The sequence below is a fragment of the Bubalus kerabau genome, chromosome 6, assembly GCF_029407905.1.
Source record: "Bubalus kerabau isolate K-KA32 ecotype Philippines breed swamp buffalo chromosome 6, PCC_UOA_SB_1v2, whole genome shotgun sequence".
Classification (NCBI taxonomy): Eukaryota; Metazoa; Chordata; class Mammalia; order Artiodactyla; family Bovidae; genus Bubalus; species Bubalus kerabau.
In genome coordinates this window covers 36611219-36627605 of record NC_073629.1, presented here as the reverse complement: position 1 = coordinate 36627605, position 16387 = coordinate 36611219, and the positions used below count along the sequence as shown (strand labels likewise).

General features: G+C 37.2%; 1 protein-coding gene across 15 annotated transcripts in view; it reads right to left on the bottom strand.

The window, feature by feature from the left end:
* Positions 1-16387, bottom strand: part of VAV3 (vav guanine nucleotide exchange factor 3) — a 645240-nt gene that overhangs the window by 27964 nt on the left and 600889 nt on the right. For all 15 annotated transcript variants that reach the window (XM_055584919.1, XM_055584920.1, XM_055584918.1 and 12 more), the window contains 3 exons: positions 13465-13499; positions 4472-4588; positions 3788-3875 (listed from right to left, as the gene is read on the bottom strand). In XM_055584919.1, coding sequence (XP_055440894.1) covers positions 3788-3875; positions 4472-4588; positions 13465-13499 — 240 coding nt within the window. The remainder of the gene's footprint in view (positions 1-3787; positions 3876-4471; positions 4589-13464; positions 13500-16387) is intronic.

The window sequence follows — 16387 nt, the reverse complement described above, 5'->3', positions numbered from 1 at the left end:
ATATGAATTTTATGCATGGTATATCATGAGTAGTATGAATTAAAGTTTATGAGAAGTTGGCTAGAAAACACAGAATTATCATACTGAAAAAGACTTGTTAATCATTTAATACCTACCCACCTCCAGATTTTATGGGAGCAAAAATGACTTTTCCAAGGCCTAGGGCTGTGTGGCTTGGTAAGCTGCAAACACTTCAGCAAGCATCGAAGACATTTTAGTTCCATTTTTACTGTCTTATGAGGGTAAATCTTCCTACATGTTTCTAACTAGGTGGAATTAAATAGTGCCACTGTGGAGCTCTTCTAATTCATGCCTTTCTGCTTTCTATATTTTAGTCTAATCCACCCCCGCTTTAGCAGTCATTGACCTTCAGGTACTACAAGTAAATAAGAAGAGGCTAAACAAAAGAAATCACTAAGCTTTCCTTATCTCACACTGACACAGTGGTGTCAACAATTCAAGTCTCTCTGAAGAATAATGAGTGAGAGCCAGTTATTCCAATTACCAAGGAAACGGGCAATGGAGATGATTTATAAACAGCATTTGGACATGGATTGTCTGGCATACATGAAAATTAGAACAAAATTAATGCCTTGTAATCTGGATACAGAAATTCATTTAGAATTTAAATTTAATCACTAGAAAAACAAAGATTTCGATTAACCAAGCCATTGAAACCAGAGGCGGGTAAAAAAAAGGTTAGGTTATAACAACCTGAGGTCAGTCTTCTTGAGAAACTGGCTGATTTACTGGAGCCTATTATACAGAGTGAAGTAAGCCAGAAAGAAAAACACCAATACAGTATACTAACGCATATATATGGAATTTAGAAAGATGGTAACAATAACCCTGTGTACAAGACAGCAAAAGAGACACTGATGTATAGAACAGTCTTATGGACTCTGTGGGAGAGGGAGAGGGTGGAAGATTTGGGAGAATGGCATTGAAACATGTAAAATATCATGTATGAAACGAGTTGCCAGTCCAGGTTCGATGCACGATACTGGATGCTTGGGGCTAGTGCACTGGGACGACCCAGAAGGATGGTATGGGGAGGGAGGAGGGAGGAGGGTTCAGGATGGGGAACACATGTATACCTGTGGTGGATTCATTTTGATATTTGGCAAAACTAATACAATTATGTAAAGTTTAAAAATAAAATAAAATTAAAAAAAAATAAAACAAATTCTGGATTTTGTTTTCATTTTACATCCTTTCCCAATTAAATTTAATCCTGGAGTGTCATTAGATAAATGAATATTACGTAGGTGATTTAACGTTACCAGTCATGACGGGAGGAAACTGAACTATACTTAAGAAATAACTCAATTCCTAGACCAAGATATACTTATAATGGCAACTGGGTTATCTCCCAACAACACAAAAGGCATGATAAAAGGTAACTCCTTAAAGTTGCAGAGGGAAGCCCCTAGCTCCCAGAGAGAAGTGCCTATTAACCCTTTATCTTCTTCCAGAGGGGCTGGTACTCAGATAGGAGCCATTCCTTCCAATCAGGTGTCCAGGTGTGGCATTTCCTAGTTTAGGGTCCAAGTATAGATCTATTTGAGGCTTTGGTACAGATAGATTTACTAATTTGAGAATTTTTTCAGAACTGAGTCCTTTTAGAATTCTGCAGAATCACAGCCATTTCACACAGTGAGGCCTCAATATGAATTTGTTGAAGAAATGAACAGAAACAAAGAAGAGGTAGGTCCAGGCGAGCTCAGTGGTCTCTTCAGCATTTTTTTACAGTGATTTTCTTCCTGACAAAAGTATTTATCTAAGACGGAGATTTTTTAGCCTCTTGTTTGTCTTTTCACAATCATATCCATTTGCTTATTTTTTTTCAGTTTCATTGTAGTTTTGCAATTAATTCTTAATCCCCTCCCTTTAACTATCTGTATTATGTACTTCCTTACAAAAGATCCCCTGATATGGAGGGAAAAAACACATACATGTGTCTCCAGCAGTGACATTTCTGATGTTTTACACACACCATGTAATAAGCTCTGTTAGCTTATGTGAGCTCTTTTACTTCCCTTTCCAGAACATCACTGAAAAAACTTTTACCCCTCTCAGACACAAATTACTTGAAATCTTGGTCTTTATGGTATATATTATAATCACAGCTTTCCATGCACATAGGAACCTGAGGATCTATGTTCACTAATCCAGGTCACGGTGTTATTTACTGGCTTTTCACATCTAACCTTAGAGGATGAGGAACTTTCTTGAGCTGAATCCAGGTGACACAAAGTTGAACTGATTGGTTCTTGCCAGTGATTATTCCTTTCATCCTCTTTGCTTATCTCTTGTGATGGGAGTCCCTTTTGTTGCTTTCAAAGTCAGCAAAACTGGTAGTCAACTTTGGCCCTACAGCATTTTTTTTAAAGTCTCATATTAACCATGATACCACAGAGCAGCCTCATTACCAAGCACCCTATGTTCTGCAGGTGAGAGTCAAGCTGGTGTGTCTTTGCAGTGATGTGGAGACCCCCTGTGCATGCTTTTTTCATGTCTCAGCTGGGGCTGTCACTCATTATTTGTGCATCCACTTGCCACCTACCTGCTAGGTTTTCCTTTCGGAAAGAAACCTCCTCAGGTCCCATTCTCTCTGTGCACAGCTTGCTTGCTCCAGCAGAACGTAACTCGCTGCCAGCAAGGAGAATGCCTGGATCTTGGCTGCCAATTTGACAGGGTTTGCATTTTCCAGGACACATCCTTAGGATGCTGCCCATCCTTAGCTTTTGAATTGGGAATGTGATATTTACGTCAAGACAGGTTTTCTTACTTTTCTTTTGACTCAGTTCAATTCAGTTCAGTCGCTCAGTCACAAGATGCTTCAATTTCTTTAAAATGCTGATTCCTGTCTTGATCCAGTTCTAAATTTTTGGATAAGACTTTTAAGCTGGCCTGTTTTGTAAGACTGTCTTACACTCAGTTTTAACTTCAGTGTTAACATCTGCAAAGTGCTCGGAGATGTTTTCCAGATGGATGCAGTATGTATCATTTGATTGATGGTTCAGTCAAGGAGTGGTCCTTCCCAGTGTTACTCAAAGTACTTAACAGAGCTCTATATTATGTCCTATGTTATGTCCCATAAGGCATCTTATGTCCTATATCAAAATTCTTAATTATCTTAAGAGACTCTCCAACTTGAGAAACAGGCCTGAGACTACTTTTCAGGAAATAAGAACTTTTTTCTTTACTGTTAACAGTGCACATGCAATGATATGTATGTATTGTTTCTATGACAATACATAATATTCCTGTATGCTAAGTTGCACTTTTAAAAATCAGAATCATCTTTATATGAAGCAACTTGGTAACAATATACTGTTTCAATTTAAATATAAAATTGCTATGAAATCACTGTCATATGGTAAAAGTGTGATCTTGTTAATGTTTAATTGTCGAAGGTAATGAAGAAGAACTGTAGCACAAGTCACTTAGACTAGAAAATACAAAAAGGTTTTCCATTTGACAGTATATTGTATTTTGCATGAAACGAACCTGAATGTGTCTATAGTTCTAAGAATCATATAGTGTGGACCCTGAAATATTATCTTAAACTTGCAAACTTAGTTTACAATGAAAAATATGTTTAGAGTAATATAAAACTTAACCAGAATTCTTTAAATTTTCAGGACTGTGCTGCAAAATTAAGATATTATTCTCTTTAAATGTGTCAGCAAGCAAAATTTCCAAGAAACTATAGAACTAAACTGACCTTTCCGATAAGGGAAAATTAAGGACCACAGATTGAAAAGAACTAATCAATGCTTACCATTAAACTTTTAAACTTTCTATTTTCCGCAATGTGAAAAAAGCCATCTCTTGTTAAAATCTTGATGTGCTTTGCTTCATTATTGTACCTGTGGGCAATGGATAACTTATGAATATAAATGTGTTTTTAATCAGTAGAAATCAATAATTACCAGAGGGCATGCCCCAATAACATTATAGGAATTAATTCCGAAGACAAAATATATACCTATGCCAATACACTGGTGACAGCTAATTAACAAAATATATTCACTAGATTGGTTGAAGGTACAACCAGTTTTTCTCTTTTTTTTTTTTTTTTTTTACAACCAATTTTTGAAGTGAGATTGGGGGGGCAGTAGATTTGACCAATCATTCTGCCCAATTTATTTATAAGATCAGTTTGAGAATACAGAAAACAAAATAAAATCTGGTAATTTATAATTCTTAGGATTTACTAGAAACATACACGCATCAAGTCACCAAAGCACAGTGTTATGAAAGAAATCTGGTATGCCAATTAGCAGCCTATAACACTTAATATCATTTTTTTCTCACAGATATTTTCAAGTATTAATGAACTGTCTAGAGAGATGATGCATTATTTCTGCAGCAATTAGAACCTTGGTTTTCAACTTCAGTGTTGTACATGTCAGATGATCTATGCAATTATGAAAACAGGAAAGCCATTTCTTGTCCTACTTACTTAATGCTAATTGCGTATTCTCCTGACTCTCTGGTCCTGTGTCTCACAAGGTAAGTACTGTTTACCCTGTTAATAAGTTCAGTCTCTGCCTGCAGTCTTTCCATGGCTCCAGCATACCTTTGAGAAACAAGGACACAGAAAATTTAGGTAATGTACCTGAAAGAGAACAGAGGCTAAAAATAAGTATCTGTCAGGATTTTAATTTAGTGGCAGATCTGAACTGTTTTTACTGCTATACTAATTCAAAAAATAATGCAGAAAAATGTCCTTTAAATACATTCAAACAAAGATACTTTAGTCTCTACAAAGATTACAACAGTGAAGTGAACAATGCCAAACACACTAAACATTTATCAATAAATAAATGGAACAAAGGGAGGAATTTACTGGGTATTGGGTCAGAGAGGGACTTCCCTGGTGGCTCAGATGGTAAAGCGTCTGTCTACAATGCAGGAGACTGGGGTTCGATCCCTGGGTTGGGAAGATCCCCTGGAGAAGGAAATGGCAATCCACTCCAGGACTATTGCCTGGAAAATCCCATGGACAGAGGAGCCTGGTAGGCTACCATCCATGGGAGAGGGCTGTGGAGAGTTTAGTGTCAAGAAGGAAAAAGACTTTAGGGAAGGATGGCCCATGTAAGACACACTCAGATATAGACACGTGCACACATATACCCACATTCCTCCAAAATTTCACATTTTCTAGGTAAAACAGTATGAAATAAAATCTCCTTTGAGTATTAAGAAAATTTAGGGACAATTTAAATTATTTTTAAATAATTATTTTTTAGATATAAGATTAATTCTTAGTCCACAATTTTGATAACCAATTTTCTTAAGAAACTACTAGTAGCAAATAGAATTTTTAAAAGATATTTTCAAAACCAAAATTCTGTTGTTCCCAAACTCTGCTGGCTTAAGCATACAAAAATTCCACAACATTAAAAGGGACAAATTCAATGTTAAAATATTCTTATGATTGGTCTGTTCACATACTTTCCATTTATTCCTGGTTCAGTTCAAGGAGACTGAATTTGTTTTTGAAGATCTTTTCTCTTCCCCTCCTCTTTTGTTCTCTCCTCTTGTCATTTGATGTCTATCTTTAGTGATGTGTTTGGATTGCTTTGTTTTTTTAATTGTGTGTTTCAATTGTAGATTTTTGGTTTGTGGTTCCCAGGAGGTTGGGTTTTTTTTTTTTTTTTTTGGAGTGGTAATGTAGGGGATTTCTTTGGAGGGAATGATGCTGAAGCTGAAACTCCAGTACTTTGGCCACCTCATGCGAAGAGCTGACTCATTGGAAAAGACTGATGCTGGGAGGGATTGAGGGCACGAGGAGAAGGGGACGCCAGAGGATGAGATGGCTGGATGGCACCACTAACTCGATGGACTTGAGTCTGAGTGAACTCCGGGAGTTTGTGATGGACAGGGAGGCCTGGCGTGCTGTGATTCATGGGGTCGCAAAGAGTCGGACACGACTGAGCGACTGAACTGAACTGAATGTAGTTTATTTTAAGTTAAAATATATGTTGTTGTTCTTGTTTAGTTGCTAAGTTGTGTCCGACTCTTTGCAACCTCATGGACTATAGCCCACCAGGCTCCACTGTCCGTGGAATTTTCCAGGCAAGAATACTGGAGTGGTTTGCCATTTCCTTCTCCAGGGAATCTTTTTGACTCAGGGATCAAAGCTGCATTTCCTGCATTGGCAGGTGGATTCTTTACCACTGAACCACCATGGGTACAGCATTTAAAAATTTTTATTTTATATTGGAGTATATTAGATTAACAATGTTGTTTAGTTTCATCTGACAGCAGAGTGACTCAGTTATATATACGTGTGTGTGTGTGTGTATTCTGTTTCAAAATTATTTTCTCATTTAGGTTATTACAGAGATCAAGCAGAGTTCTCTATGCTATACAGTAGATCCTTATTGATTATCTATTTTCAGTATAGCAGTATGTACATGTCAGTCCCAAACTCCCAATCTATCCCTCCTGCCTGACCTTTCCTCTCAGTAACCCTAAGTTCTCTAAGTCTATGAGTCTGTTTGTTTTGTGAATAAGTTCATTTGTATTATTTTTTAAGACTCTGTATATAAACTGATGTCATATATTTGTCTTTCTCTGTCTCACTTCACTTAGTATGATAATCTCCAAGTCTATCCATGTTGCTGCAGATAGCATTATTTCATTCTTTTTCTATGGCTGAGTTATTTCATTCTTTTTATGGCTAAGTTATACCTTTTGTATATATGTACCATATCTTTATCCATTCATCCATCACTGGAGTTATGGGTTGCTTCCATGTCTTCGCTATTGTAAACAGCATGGCAATGAACACTGGGATTCAAGTATCCTTTTGAACCATGGTTTTCTCCAAGTATATGCCCAGGTGTGGGACTGCTGGATCATATGGTAGCTTTATTTTTAGTTTTGTAAGGAACCTAAATACTGTTCTCTATAGTGAACTGCACCAATTTACATTCCCACCAACAGTGTAGGAGGGTTCACCTTTCTCCACACCATCTGGAGCACTTATTGTTTGTAGATTTTTTGATGATGGTCATAATGACTGGTGTGAGGTGATTCCTCATTGTAGTTTTGATTTGCATTTCTCTAATAATTAGCAGTGTTCAGCATCTTTTAATGAACCTCTTGGCTGTATCTAATGTGAATTCATGTCCTTCTACCCTGCCATCCTGTCTTCTCCCATTATGTATCTCCCATGACATTTTGATATAGCAGTCTACAAATATACACAATTGTTTTATGTTGCTGATCCCTTAATTTCAAGTTCATCTCCAGTATCCTGCATTTGTATTCCCCTCTTCTCAAAATTGCTGGTTTTGATATCATATTTGTATATGGATGATATCCTATGTTTAGGAAAATCTCTCTTACCAGTGAGATTTCGCATTTGTGGTTTTCTTGATTCTAGCTGTGGCCTTTTCTTTTCCACCTACAGAAGTTCCTTTAGCATTTGTTGCAAAGGTGGTCTGGTGGTGCTGAATTCTCTTAGTTTTTGCTTATCTGTGGAACTTCTGATTTCTCCATTGAATCTGACTGAGAGCCTTCCTGGATAGAGTATTCTTGGTTGTAGGTTTTTCCCTTTCATCACATTAAATATATTGTGCCTCCCTCTGGTCTGCAGAATTTCTGCTTAAAAATCAGCAGATAACCTTATCAGGATTCCCTTGTATGTTATTTTTTGCTTTTCCCTTGTTGACTTTAATATTTTTTTCTTTGTCTTTTATTTTTGTCTGATTAATACATGTTAAAATGTTCCTCCTTGGTTTATCTTGTATGGAAGGAACACTGCACTTCCTGGATTTGAGTAAATGTTTCCTTTCTCATGTTAGGGAAGTATTTGGCTATAATCTTTTCAAATATTTTCTCAGGCCCTCCTTCTCTCTTCGCCTTGAGTTTTTATCAATTTCAGATCCCAGGACAGAAAACCACTGTTTCTCCACTTACACTCATGCCATCATAGTGCTGCCCCTCACTCTCCTTTCTGAAACTGCCCCAAAGCCCAGCCATCATCTGACCCAGTTTTGTTATGTTGTCATATTCGAAGAACATCCGACATCAACAAACAAGTCCTCAAGTTTTTGTTTGCTCAAGCTTCTTTGTCTCTACCCAAATTTTTTTTTTCCAAATTCTCCAAACGAATTATAAACCCCCCAGTGATACCTGTTCAGCACCATGTACTGTACCTATTAATTCTTTCTATGGAGACATCCATTTTCCCCAAACCCTCCACCCTCTTGGTCTAATCGCCACTGCTTTCTCTCCAAGCCTGCTAAATTAGTGTAGTCCTGGAATCCCTTCATTCCCATTTCCTAGATTTTGTATCTCCCTCTTTCCTGGTTTACTAGCTAATTCCTCAGATCTTAAACAAATATATGGGATGTAATTCTTAGAAGGTCTTATATCTATGATATTTGTATTTTACTTAATAATCCTTAATTCACAATTTGGCTGGATAAATAATTCTAGGTGACAAATCATTTTCTTCTCAAATTTTAAGGCCCTGTTCTGCTTTTCTAACTTCCAATTCAATGCCATTCTGATTTCCGAGTCTTTGTCTTTTTTTTTTCCCTCTCTGGAACTCAAATTCATTGCTCTGTATAGCAAAGTTCATAATAATAAGCCTTCTGGTTATATGCTCTACTAAAAAGTTCAGTGTTGTCCTGGGCTCTCAGGAGCATCTTTGATGTAGAGTCATATAGCCTTTAGTTCTAAAAAATTTTTGGTTTTATCTTTTTATATATATATATAATTGTTGTTAGTTTCTCTTTCTCAAATTCCTATTAAATGAAGGCCGGACTTCTCAGGTCAGTTGTCTGCTCTATCTTTTCTCTATTATCTCTCTGATTTTCTAGAGGATTTATTCAACTTTATTTTCCAATTTCTCTACTCAATACTTAGAGAGCTCTTTTTCATTCTCAATCTCTATCTCTTTTATAAAACATCCAGCTCACATGTATGGATATATTATCTCTTAATTCTGAGAATATAAATTAAAGGCTTCTCTCTTCTGCCCATGCTAATGTTTGTAATTCTTCCAAGTTTCTTTTTGACATTTATTTTTTTCTTTACTTCAAGGCTTTTCTCAAATGTCTGGTTACTCTTTGTTGTCTGCTCACATTTTGCTGTATGGCTCAGGAAACTTAAACAGGGCTCTGTATCAACCTAGAAGGATGGAATGGTGAGGTTCAAAAGGGAGGGGATATATGTATACCTATGACTGGTTCATGTTGAGGTTTGACAGAAAACAACAAAATTCTGTAAAGCAATTATCCTTCAATTAAAAAAAAAAGAAAGCGAGAAAGGCATCCAAGAACTGACTGGGAGTTCTGTGTGGGGGCAGTATGGGAGGCTCACTGGGTTGGAATCTGATCATGTGGGAAGAAGCTGATGATGGGGCTGGATTTTAGGTTTTTTAATTCTGAGTCTATTCCATTTCTTTAGAGAAAAATCCTCCAAATTCCTATCTGGATGGAAGAAGAGAGTAGTCCATGTGTAGACACAGCTGTCGCAGCACTGTAACTGAGCTATACAAAGGATCTGAGGATCATCGTCAGTCTGTATACTGACTTTCCTTAATTTGACTGATCTGTTTTCAGTATAGCATCTCTGCCAATTTTTGCTGGGCCTGCTCTTTCCAAGTCTAGGCCTCATATGACTCGATTTTTCCAAGTAATATACCCTCTAATTCATGTCTCTTGCTAAGGGAGGGAAAGTTAAGTTGTCTGACTTCTTGGAGGATGAGGCAGGGACACTGGTATCTGCATCCTTTTCTCCATAAGGATTTTCAGACAGTTCCCCAGATGTAAGCCCCATGTCTCACCCCAGTCTTCATGACACCCAAAAACACAGACTGAAGATAATCACCTTGAACTCTGTTTTATTTCATGGCTTATAAAAGAGACAAAGTTTACCTTATGGGAACAGCTTTAAAATGTGAAAATAACAAGGCTATTCAACTCCTTAATGACTTGAGAAAGTGAAAATCGCTCAGTCCTGTCTGACTCTTTGTGACCCCATGGACTATACAGTTCATGTAATTAATTCTTCAGGCCAGAATACAGGAGTGGGCAGCCTTTCCTTTTTCCAGGGGATCTTCCCAACCCAGGGATAGATCCCAGGTCTCCCGCACTGCAGGCGGATTCTTTACCAGCTGAGCCACAAGGGAAGATCAAAAGCACTGGAGTAGGTAGTCTATCCCTTCTCCAGGAGATCTTCCTGACCCAGGAATCAAACTGGGGTCTCCTTCATTGCAGGCAGATTCTTTACCAACTGAGACTAAGCTATCAGGGAAGTCCTCTTAATGACTTGAAAACCACAGTGTAATTTTTCTCTAAACAGTTTAGTTTTTCTAAAATTGAAGGTTTCATTTTCTGATATGGTTGATCATTTTGTTCCTTAGCAGAAAGCATTTCACATGAAACTGCCTGCTTAGTGTGAAGAAACTGTCCCAAGTTTCTTAGAAAAGAAAAAGTAATTTTGAAATTCTATTATCTTTATTTCTTACTGTTTTCAAGGGTGTTCCTTCATCTAAACATCTTGATTTTTTTTATCATTAGAAACAATACTATTTGGTCATAATTTCAATAGAATTTTACATATTGGCAAGGGTACATTTTAAAAGAAAGGATTCAAAAGCTAATCTCCTGTGTTCTGAATGGTTCTCAGGTATCAAATCAGTTTATTTCATAAAATCTATCTTGTATATGGCATTCGTATTTCTCTAACGTCATTAGTTTTGTAACTATTATGCATTCTTATATAGAAATAGTAAAAGAAAAGAGAAGGAAACTATTAGCACGCTTTCATGATTTCACCAGTTCTTGATGTTTTACAGTTTGATTATCCATGCTATCAGTTCTGTTCCAAAATTAATTTGTCAGGGTTACAGTCTTTAATTCCACGAAAACTAAGACCTCAAATTTGTCTTAAAAGAGGTAAACATATAGCAAAGATTTGTAGTTCTATCACAGACCTGCTGTAATTTCTCAGTGGGCTCAGTGTTAAAGCCAGGGAAGGATGTCAGAGAAAATAGACAATGATTACACAAAGCAGATGTGGCTGGGGAGGAAGAGTAAGACTGCTGAGAAAACGATCCCATACTATGGACAATGTGTTCCTACAGTAACCTGACATTTTTCATGCTTTGGTTATATAACAGAAAATGATCAGTTTAAAATATCAAGAAACTCAGGTGTTACCTACACTTTCAAACTGAACTAGTACTTACTATATACTCTCAGAATACCTCATTTATATTCATACCCTGATTTCTAATTTGTATGCATATATTTCAATATCAAGAAAATGAAAATAGATGCAGTCATTTTAAGAGGAGGTTAGCCATATCACTAACAGAAACAAGGAAACAATAGATAATTATTATTACTTTTTAGACATTATGAGTTTACGAGAAAATGACATCTTCAACCAGAAAAACTATTTAGAATAGTTATAATCAAACATATGATGCTAATTAAGATATTTTGGGTACTTATTATGTACTTAGTATTATACACATTTTATTTCATCTTTCCAACATGTGTATAAGGAACAATGCAAAGAAACAGAGGAAAACTATAGAATGGGAAAGAATAGAGATCTCTTTAAGAAAATTGGAGATATCAAGGGAATATTTCATACAAGGATGGGCATGATAAAGGACAGAAATGATAAGGATCTATAGAAACATAAGAGATTAAGAAAAGGTGGCAAGAACACATAGAAGAATTATACAAAAAAGGTCTTAATGACCCAGATAACCACAATGATGTGGTCACTCACCTAGAGCCAGACATCCTAGAGTATGAAGTCAAGTGGACGTAGGAAGCATTACTACAAACAAAGCTAGTGGCGGTGATGGAATTCCAGCTGAGCTATCTCAAACTCTAAAAGATGATGCTGTGAAAGTGCTTCACTCAATATGTCAGCAAATTTGAAAAATTCAGCAGTGGCCACAGGACTGGAAAAGGTCAGTTTTCATTCCAATGCCAAAGAGTATTCAAACTACCTTACAATTACGCTCATTTCACAAGCTAACAAGGTTATACTCTCATGCTCAAAATCCTTTAAGCTATGCTTCAACAGTACATGAACCAAGAACTTCCAGATGTTCAAGCTGGGTTTAGAAAAGGTGGAGGAACCATCAAATGCCAACATCATGGAGAAAGCAAGGGAATTCCAGAAAAACATCTACTTCTGCTTCATTGACTACACTAAAGCCTTTGACTGTGTAAATCACATCAAACTGTGAAAAGTTCTTAGAGATGGGAATACCAGACCACCTTATCCATCTCCGGAGAAACGTGTATGCACGTCAACAAGCAACAGTTAGAACTGGACATGTAACACTGTACTGGTTCAAAACTGGGAAAGGAGTACATCAAAGCTGTATATTGTCACCCTGCTTATTTAACTTATATGTAAAGTATATCACATGAAATGTTGGGCTGCCTGAATCACAAGCCAGAATCAAGATTGCTAGGAGAAATATCAAAAACTTCAGATATACAGATGCTACCACTTTAATGGCAGAAAGTGAAGAGGGACTGAAGAGCTTCTTGATGAGAGTGAGAGAAGAGAGTGAAAAAACTAGCTTAAAACTCAACATTCAAAAAACAAAGATCATGGCATCTGGTCCCATCATAGCAAACAGATGGAGGAAAAGGATAGTCAAAGCTATGGTTTTTCCAGTAGTCAGGTATGGATGTGAGAGTTGGACCATAAAGAAGGCCGAAAATTGAAGAATTGATGCTTTTGCATCATGGTGCTGGAGAAGACTTTTGAGAGTCCCTTGGACTGCAAGCAGATCAAAACAGTCAATCTTAAAAGAAATTAACCCTAAATGTTCATTAGAAGGACTGATGATGGAGCTGAAGCTCCAATACTCTGGCCACCTGATGCAAAGAGCCAACTCATTGGTAAAGACTCTAATGCTGGGAAAGATTGAGGGCAGGAGGAGGAGGTGGCTACAGAAAATGACACTGATTCAATGGACATGTATTTGAGCAAACTCTGGGAGATAGTGAAGGACAGGGAAGCCTGGTGTGCTGTAGTCCATGGGGTTGCAAAAGTCAGACACGACTTAGCAACCAAACAGTAACAATCCTTTCTGGGCTAAGTTTTGTTGCAGACAATGAAATTATACATTTCCCCCCACCCTCAACTTCATGAAATCTATTCTAAAATACAATATGCATATTTGCCCATGTCCCATTCCACTTTTGGCTATGAAAAACTTTGGATTTACAGCCAAGTACTTGCGCTTATACTCACATGCACCACTCTCTGATAAAGATATGGAAAAGCTCAGCAGTATATAAATTCATTATGGTGTTCTGTTACATGTGAAAACATCTTTAGCCAGGACAAACGGAAATGGAATGTAGTTTACTACTCCCATATTTAAGCCGTCCTTGAGCTAAAGGTATGGTATTTCAACTCAGCGACATAAACATTTTTAATACTTACCAGGGTTGGCAAGAATAATCTACTGGTTTGGGCACCTAGGATATAAAAAGGTAAAAATAGATTAATATTACTTAAGGGAAGCTTTTAGAAATCAATCATTAATTCAGTTCAGCTAACTCAGCTCTATAAAAGCCTAAATAGCACAGTCCTATAACTATCATTGACAATATTATATAGTGCGAATCATAGTATATTTCAGATAAGTAGAAAATAATTCATTTCACTTTAATTCTTTCATTCATTTTATTGCCACTTTACCTCTCAAGAAAGAGATAACAAGAAAATATGAATTGGAATCTTTCAGTATTAATTTTCAAAGCAGTTTAATCTTTTCATAAGTTTAATCTTTTCATAGAAAATGAAAATGAAAATGTTAGGAAAACCTAATAGCACTCTGCTTTCCCAAGACATTGGAAAATCAGGCAAAATAAACAATAAACACTAGATATAGACTCTTATTATGTAACATAAATTTTAAACTCTGGTTTAGACATCTACCAACTGGAAGACCTGTTTTTTTAATGAAATGTCATGGGAAATATTCAGTTTTACCTTTTTTTCCTATGTAGCTTTACTAAAGAGAAAAACTACATTTTATATGCAAATAAAAAGAAAACTTCCAGTTGCTAACTGCAAGTAGAAAATGAACAAAGTCAAAGAAGGCACACTAATATTCATAAAATAACAAATTATATGCATACTACTTAATCTTCATGAATCACCTGAATCTTTGATGTATGTATTCTATAGTATTTACATTGAGCCCATTTACATTAAGTGATTAAAAATGCTGTTACTCTCAAGTGTAACTGAAGTATGGTCAATATGAATATATCTGTGCTATGTCCATTTTCATAATGGGCTATTACTGTTTTGATCTTTCAGGTTAAGAGTTATAATTTAAAAACTATCCTTCTGGTCAGAACATCTCTAAAGTTATCAATATTTAAATACGTTATCCTATGGAACATTTCATGCAAAGATGGGCTCGATAAAGGACAGAACTGGTATGGACCTAACAGAAGCAGAAGATATTAAGAAGAGGTGGCAAGAATACACAGAAGAACTGTACAAAAAAGAGCTTCACGACCCAGATAATCACAATGGTGTGATCACTCACCTAGAGCCAGATATCCTGGAATGTGAAGTCAAGTGGGCCTTAGAAAGCATCACTACGAACAAAGCTAGTGGAGGTGATGGAATTCCAGTTGAGCTATTTCAAATCCTGGTAGATGATGCTGTGAAAGTGCTGCACTCAATATGTCAGCAAATTTGGAAAACTCAGCAGTGGCCACAGGACTGGAAAAGGTCAGTTTTCATTCCAATCCCAAAGAAAGGCAATGCCAAAGAATGCTCAAACTACCGCACAATTGCACTCATCTCACACGCTAGTAAAGTAATGCTCAAAATTCTCCAAACCAGGCTTCAGCAGTACATGAACCGTGAACTTCCAGATGTTCAAGCTGGTTTTAGAAAAGGCAGAGGAACCAGAGATCAAATTGACAACATCCGCTGGATCATTGAAAATGCAAGAGAGTTCCAGAAAAACATCTATTTCTGCTTTATTGACTATGCCAAAGCCTTTGACTGTGTGGATCACAATAAACTGTGGAAAATTCTGAAAGAGATGGGAATACCAGACCACCTGACCTGCCTCTTAAGAAAACTATATGCAGGTCAGGAAGCAACGGTTAGAACTGGACATGAAACAACAGACTGGTTCCAAATGGGAAAAGGAGTACATCAGGGCTATATATTGTCACCCTGCTTATTTAACTTATATGCAGAGCATATCGTGAGAAACGCTGGGCTGGAAGAAGCACAAGCTGGAATCAAGATTGCCAGGAGAAATATCAATAACCTCAGATATGCAGATGACACCTCCCTTATGGCAGAAAGTGAAGAGGAACTCAAAAGCCTCTTGATGAAAGTGAAAGTAGAGAGTGAAAAAGTTGGCTTAAAGCTCAACATTCAGAAAACCAAGATCATGGCATCTGGTCCCATCACTTCATGGGAAATAGATGGGGAAACAGTGGAAACAGTGTCAGACTTTATGTTTTTGGGCTCCAAAATCACTGCAGATGGTGATTGCAGCCATGCAATTAAAAGATGCTTACTCCTTGGAAGGAAAGTTATGACCAACCTAGATAGCATATTGAAAAGCAGAGACATTACTTTGCCAACAAATGTCTGTCTAGTCAAGGGTATGGTTTATCCAGTGGTCATGTATGGATGTGCGAATTGGACTGTGAAGAAAGCTCAGTGCCAAAGAATTGATGCTTTTGAACTGTGGTGTTGGAGAAGACTCTTGAGAGTCCCTTGGACTGCAAGGAGATCCAACCAGTCCATTCTAAAGGAGACCAGTCCTGGGTGTTCATTGGAAGGAGTGATGTTGAAGCTGAAACTCCAATACTTTGGCCACCTCGTGGGAAGAGTTGACTCATTGGAAAAGACTCTGATGCTGGGAGGGATTGGGGGCAGGTGGAGAAGGGGACGACAGAGAATGAGATGGCTGGATGGCATCACTGACTCGATGGACGTGAGTTTGAGTGAACTCCAGGAGTTGGTGATGGACAGGGAAGCCTGGCATGCTGCAATTCATGGGGTCGCAAAGAGTCGGACATGTCTGAGCGACTGAACTGAACTGAACTGATGGATTACATTTTAAGCTTCAGCACAATGAAAGATCCTGATATACAGCAAATAGTATTGAAAGTAAATGACACCATTCAAATCCTGTAAGTATTTTCTTATACGATTTTATTTTCACAAATAGAAATCAATCTTTGTTTCTGTTTTGATAAGATATAGACGGCCTCTAAAGTCTGAAGGGGAAAAAATTTTTTTTTCCTCCTTCCCTCTACCTCTTTGTATTCTTTAACTGTATGTTTATTTGTAACACAGTCTCTCTTTCTGGGAATAA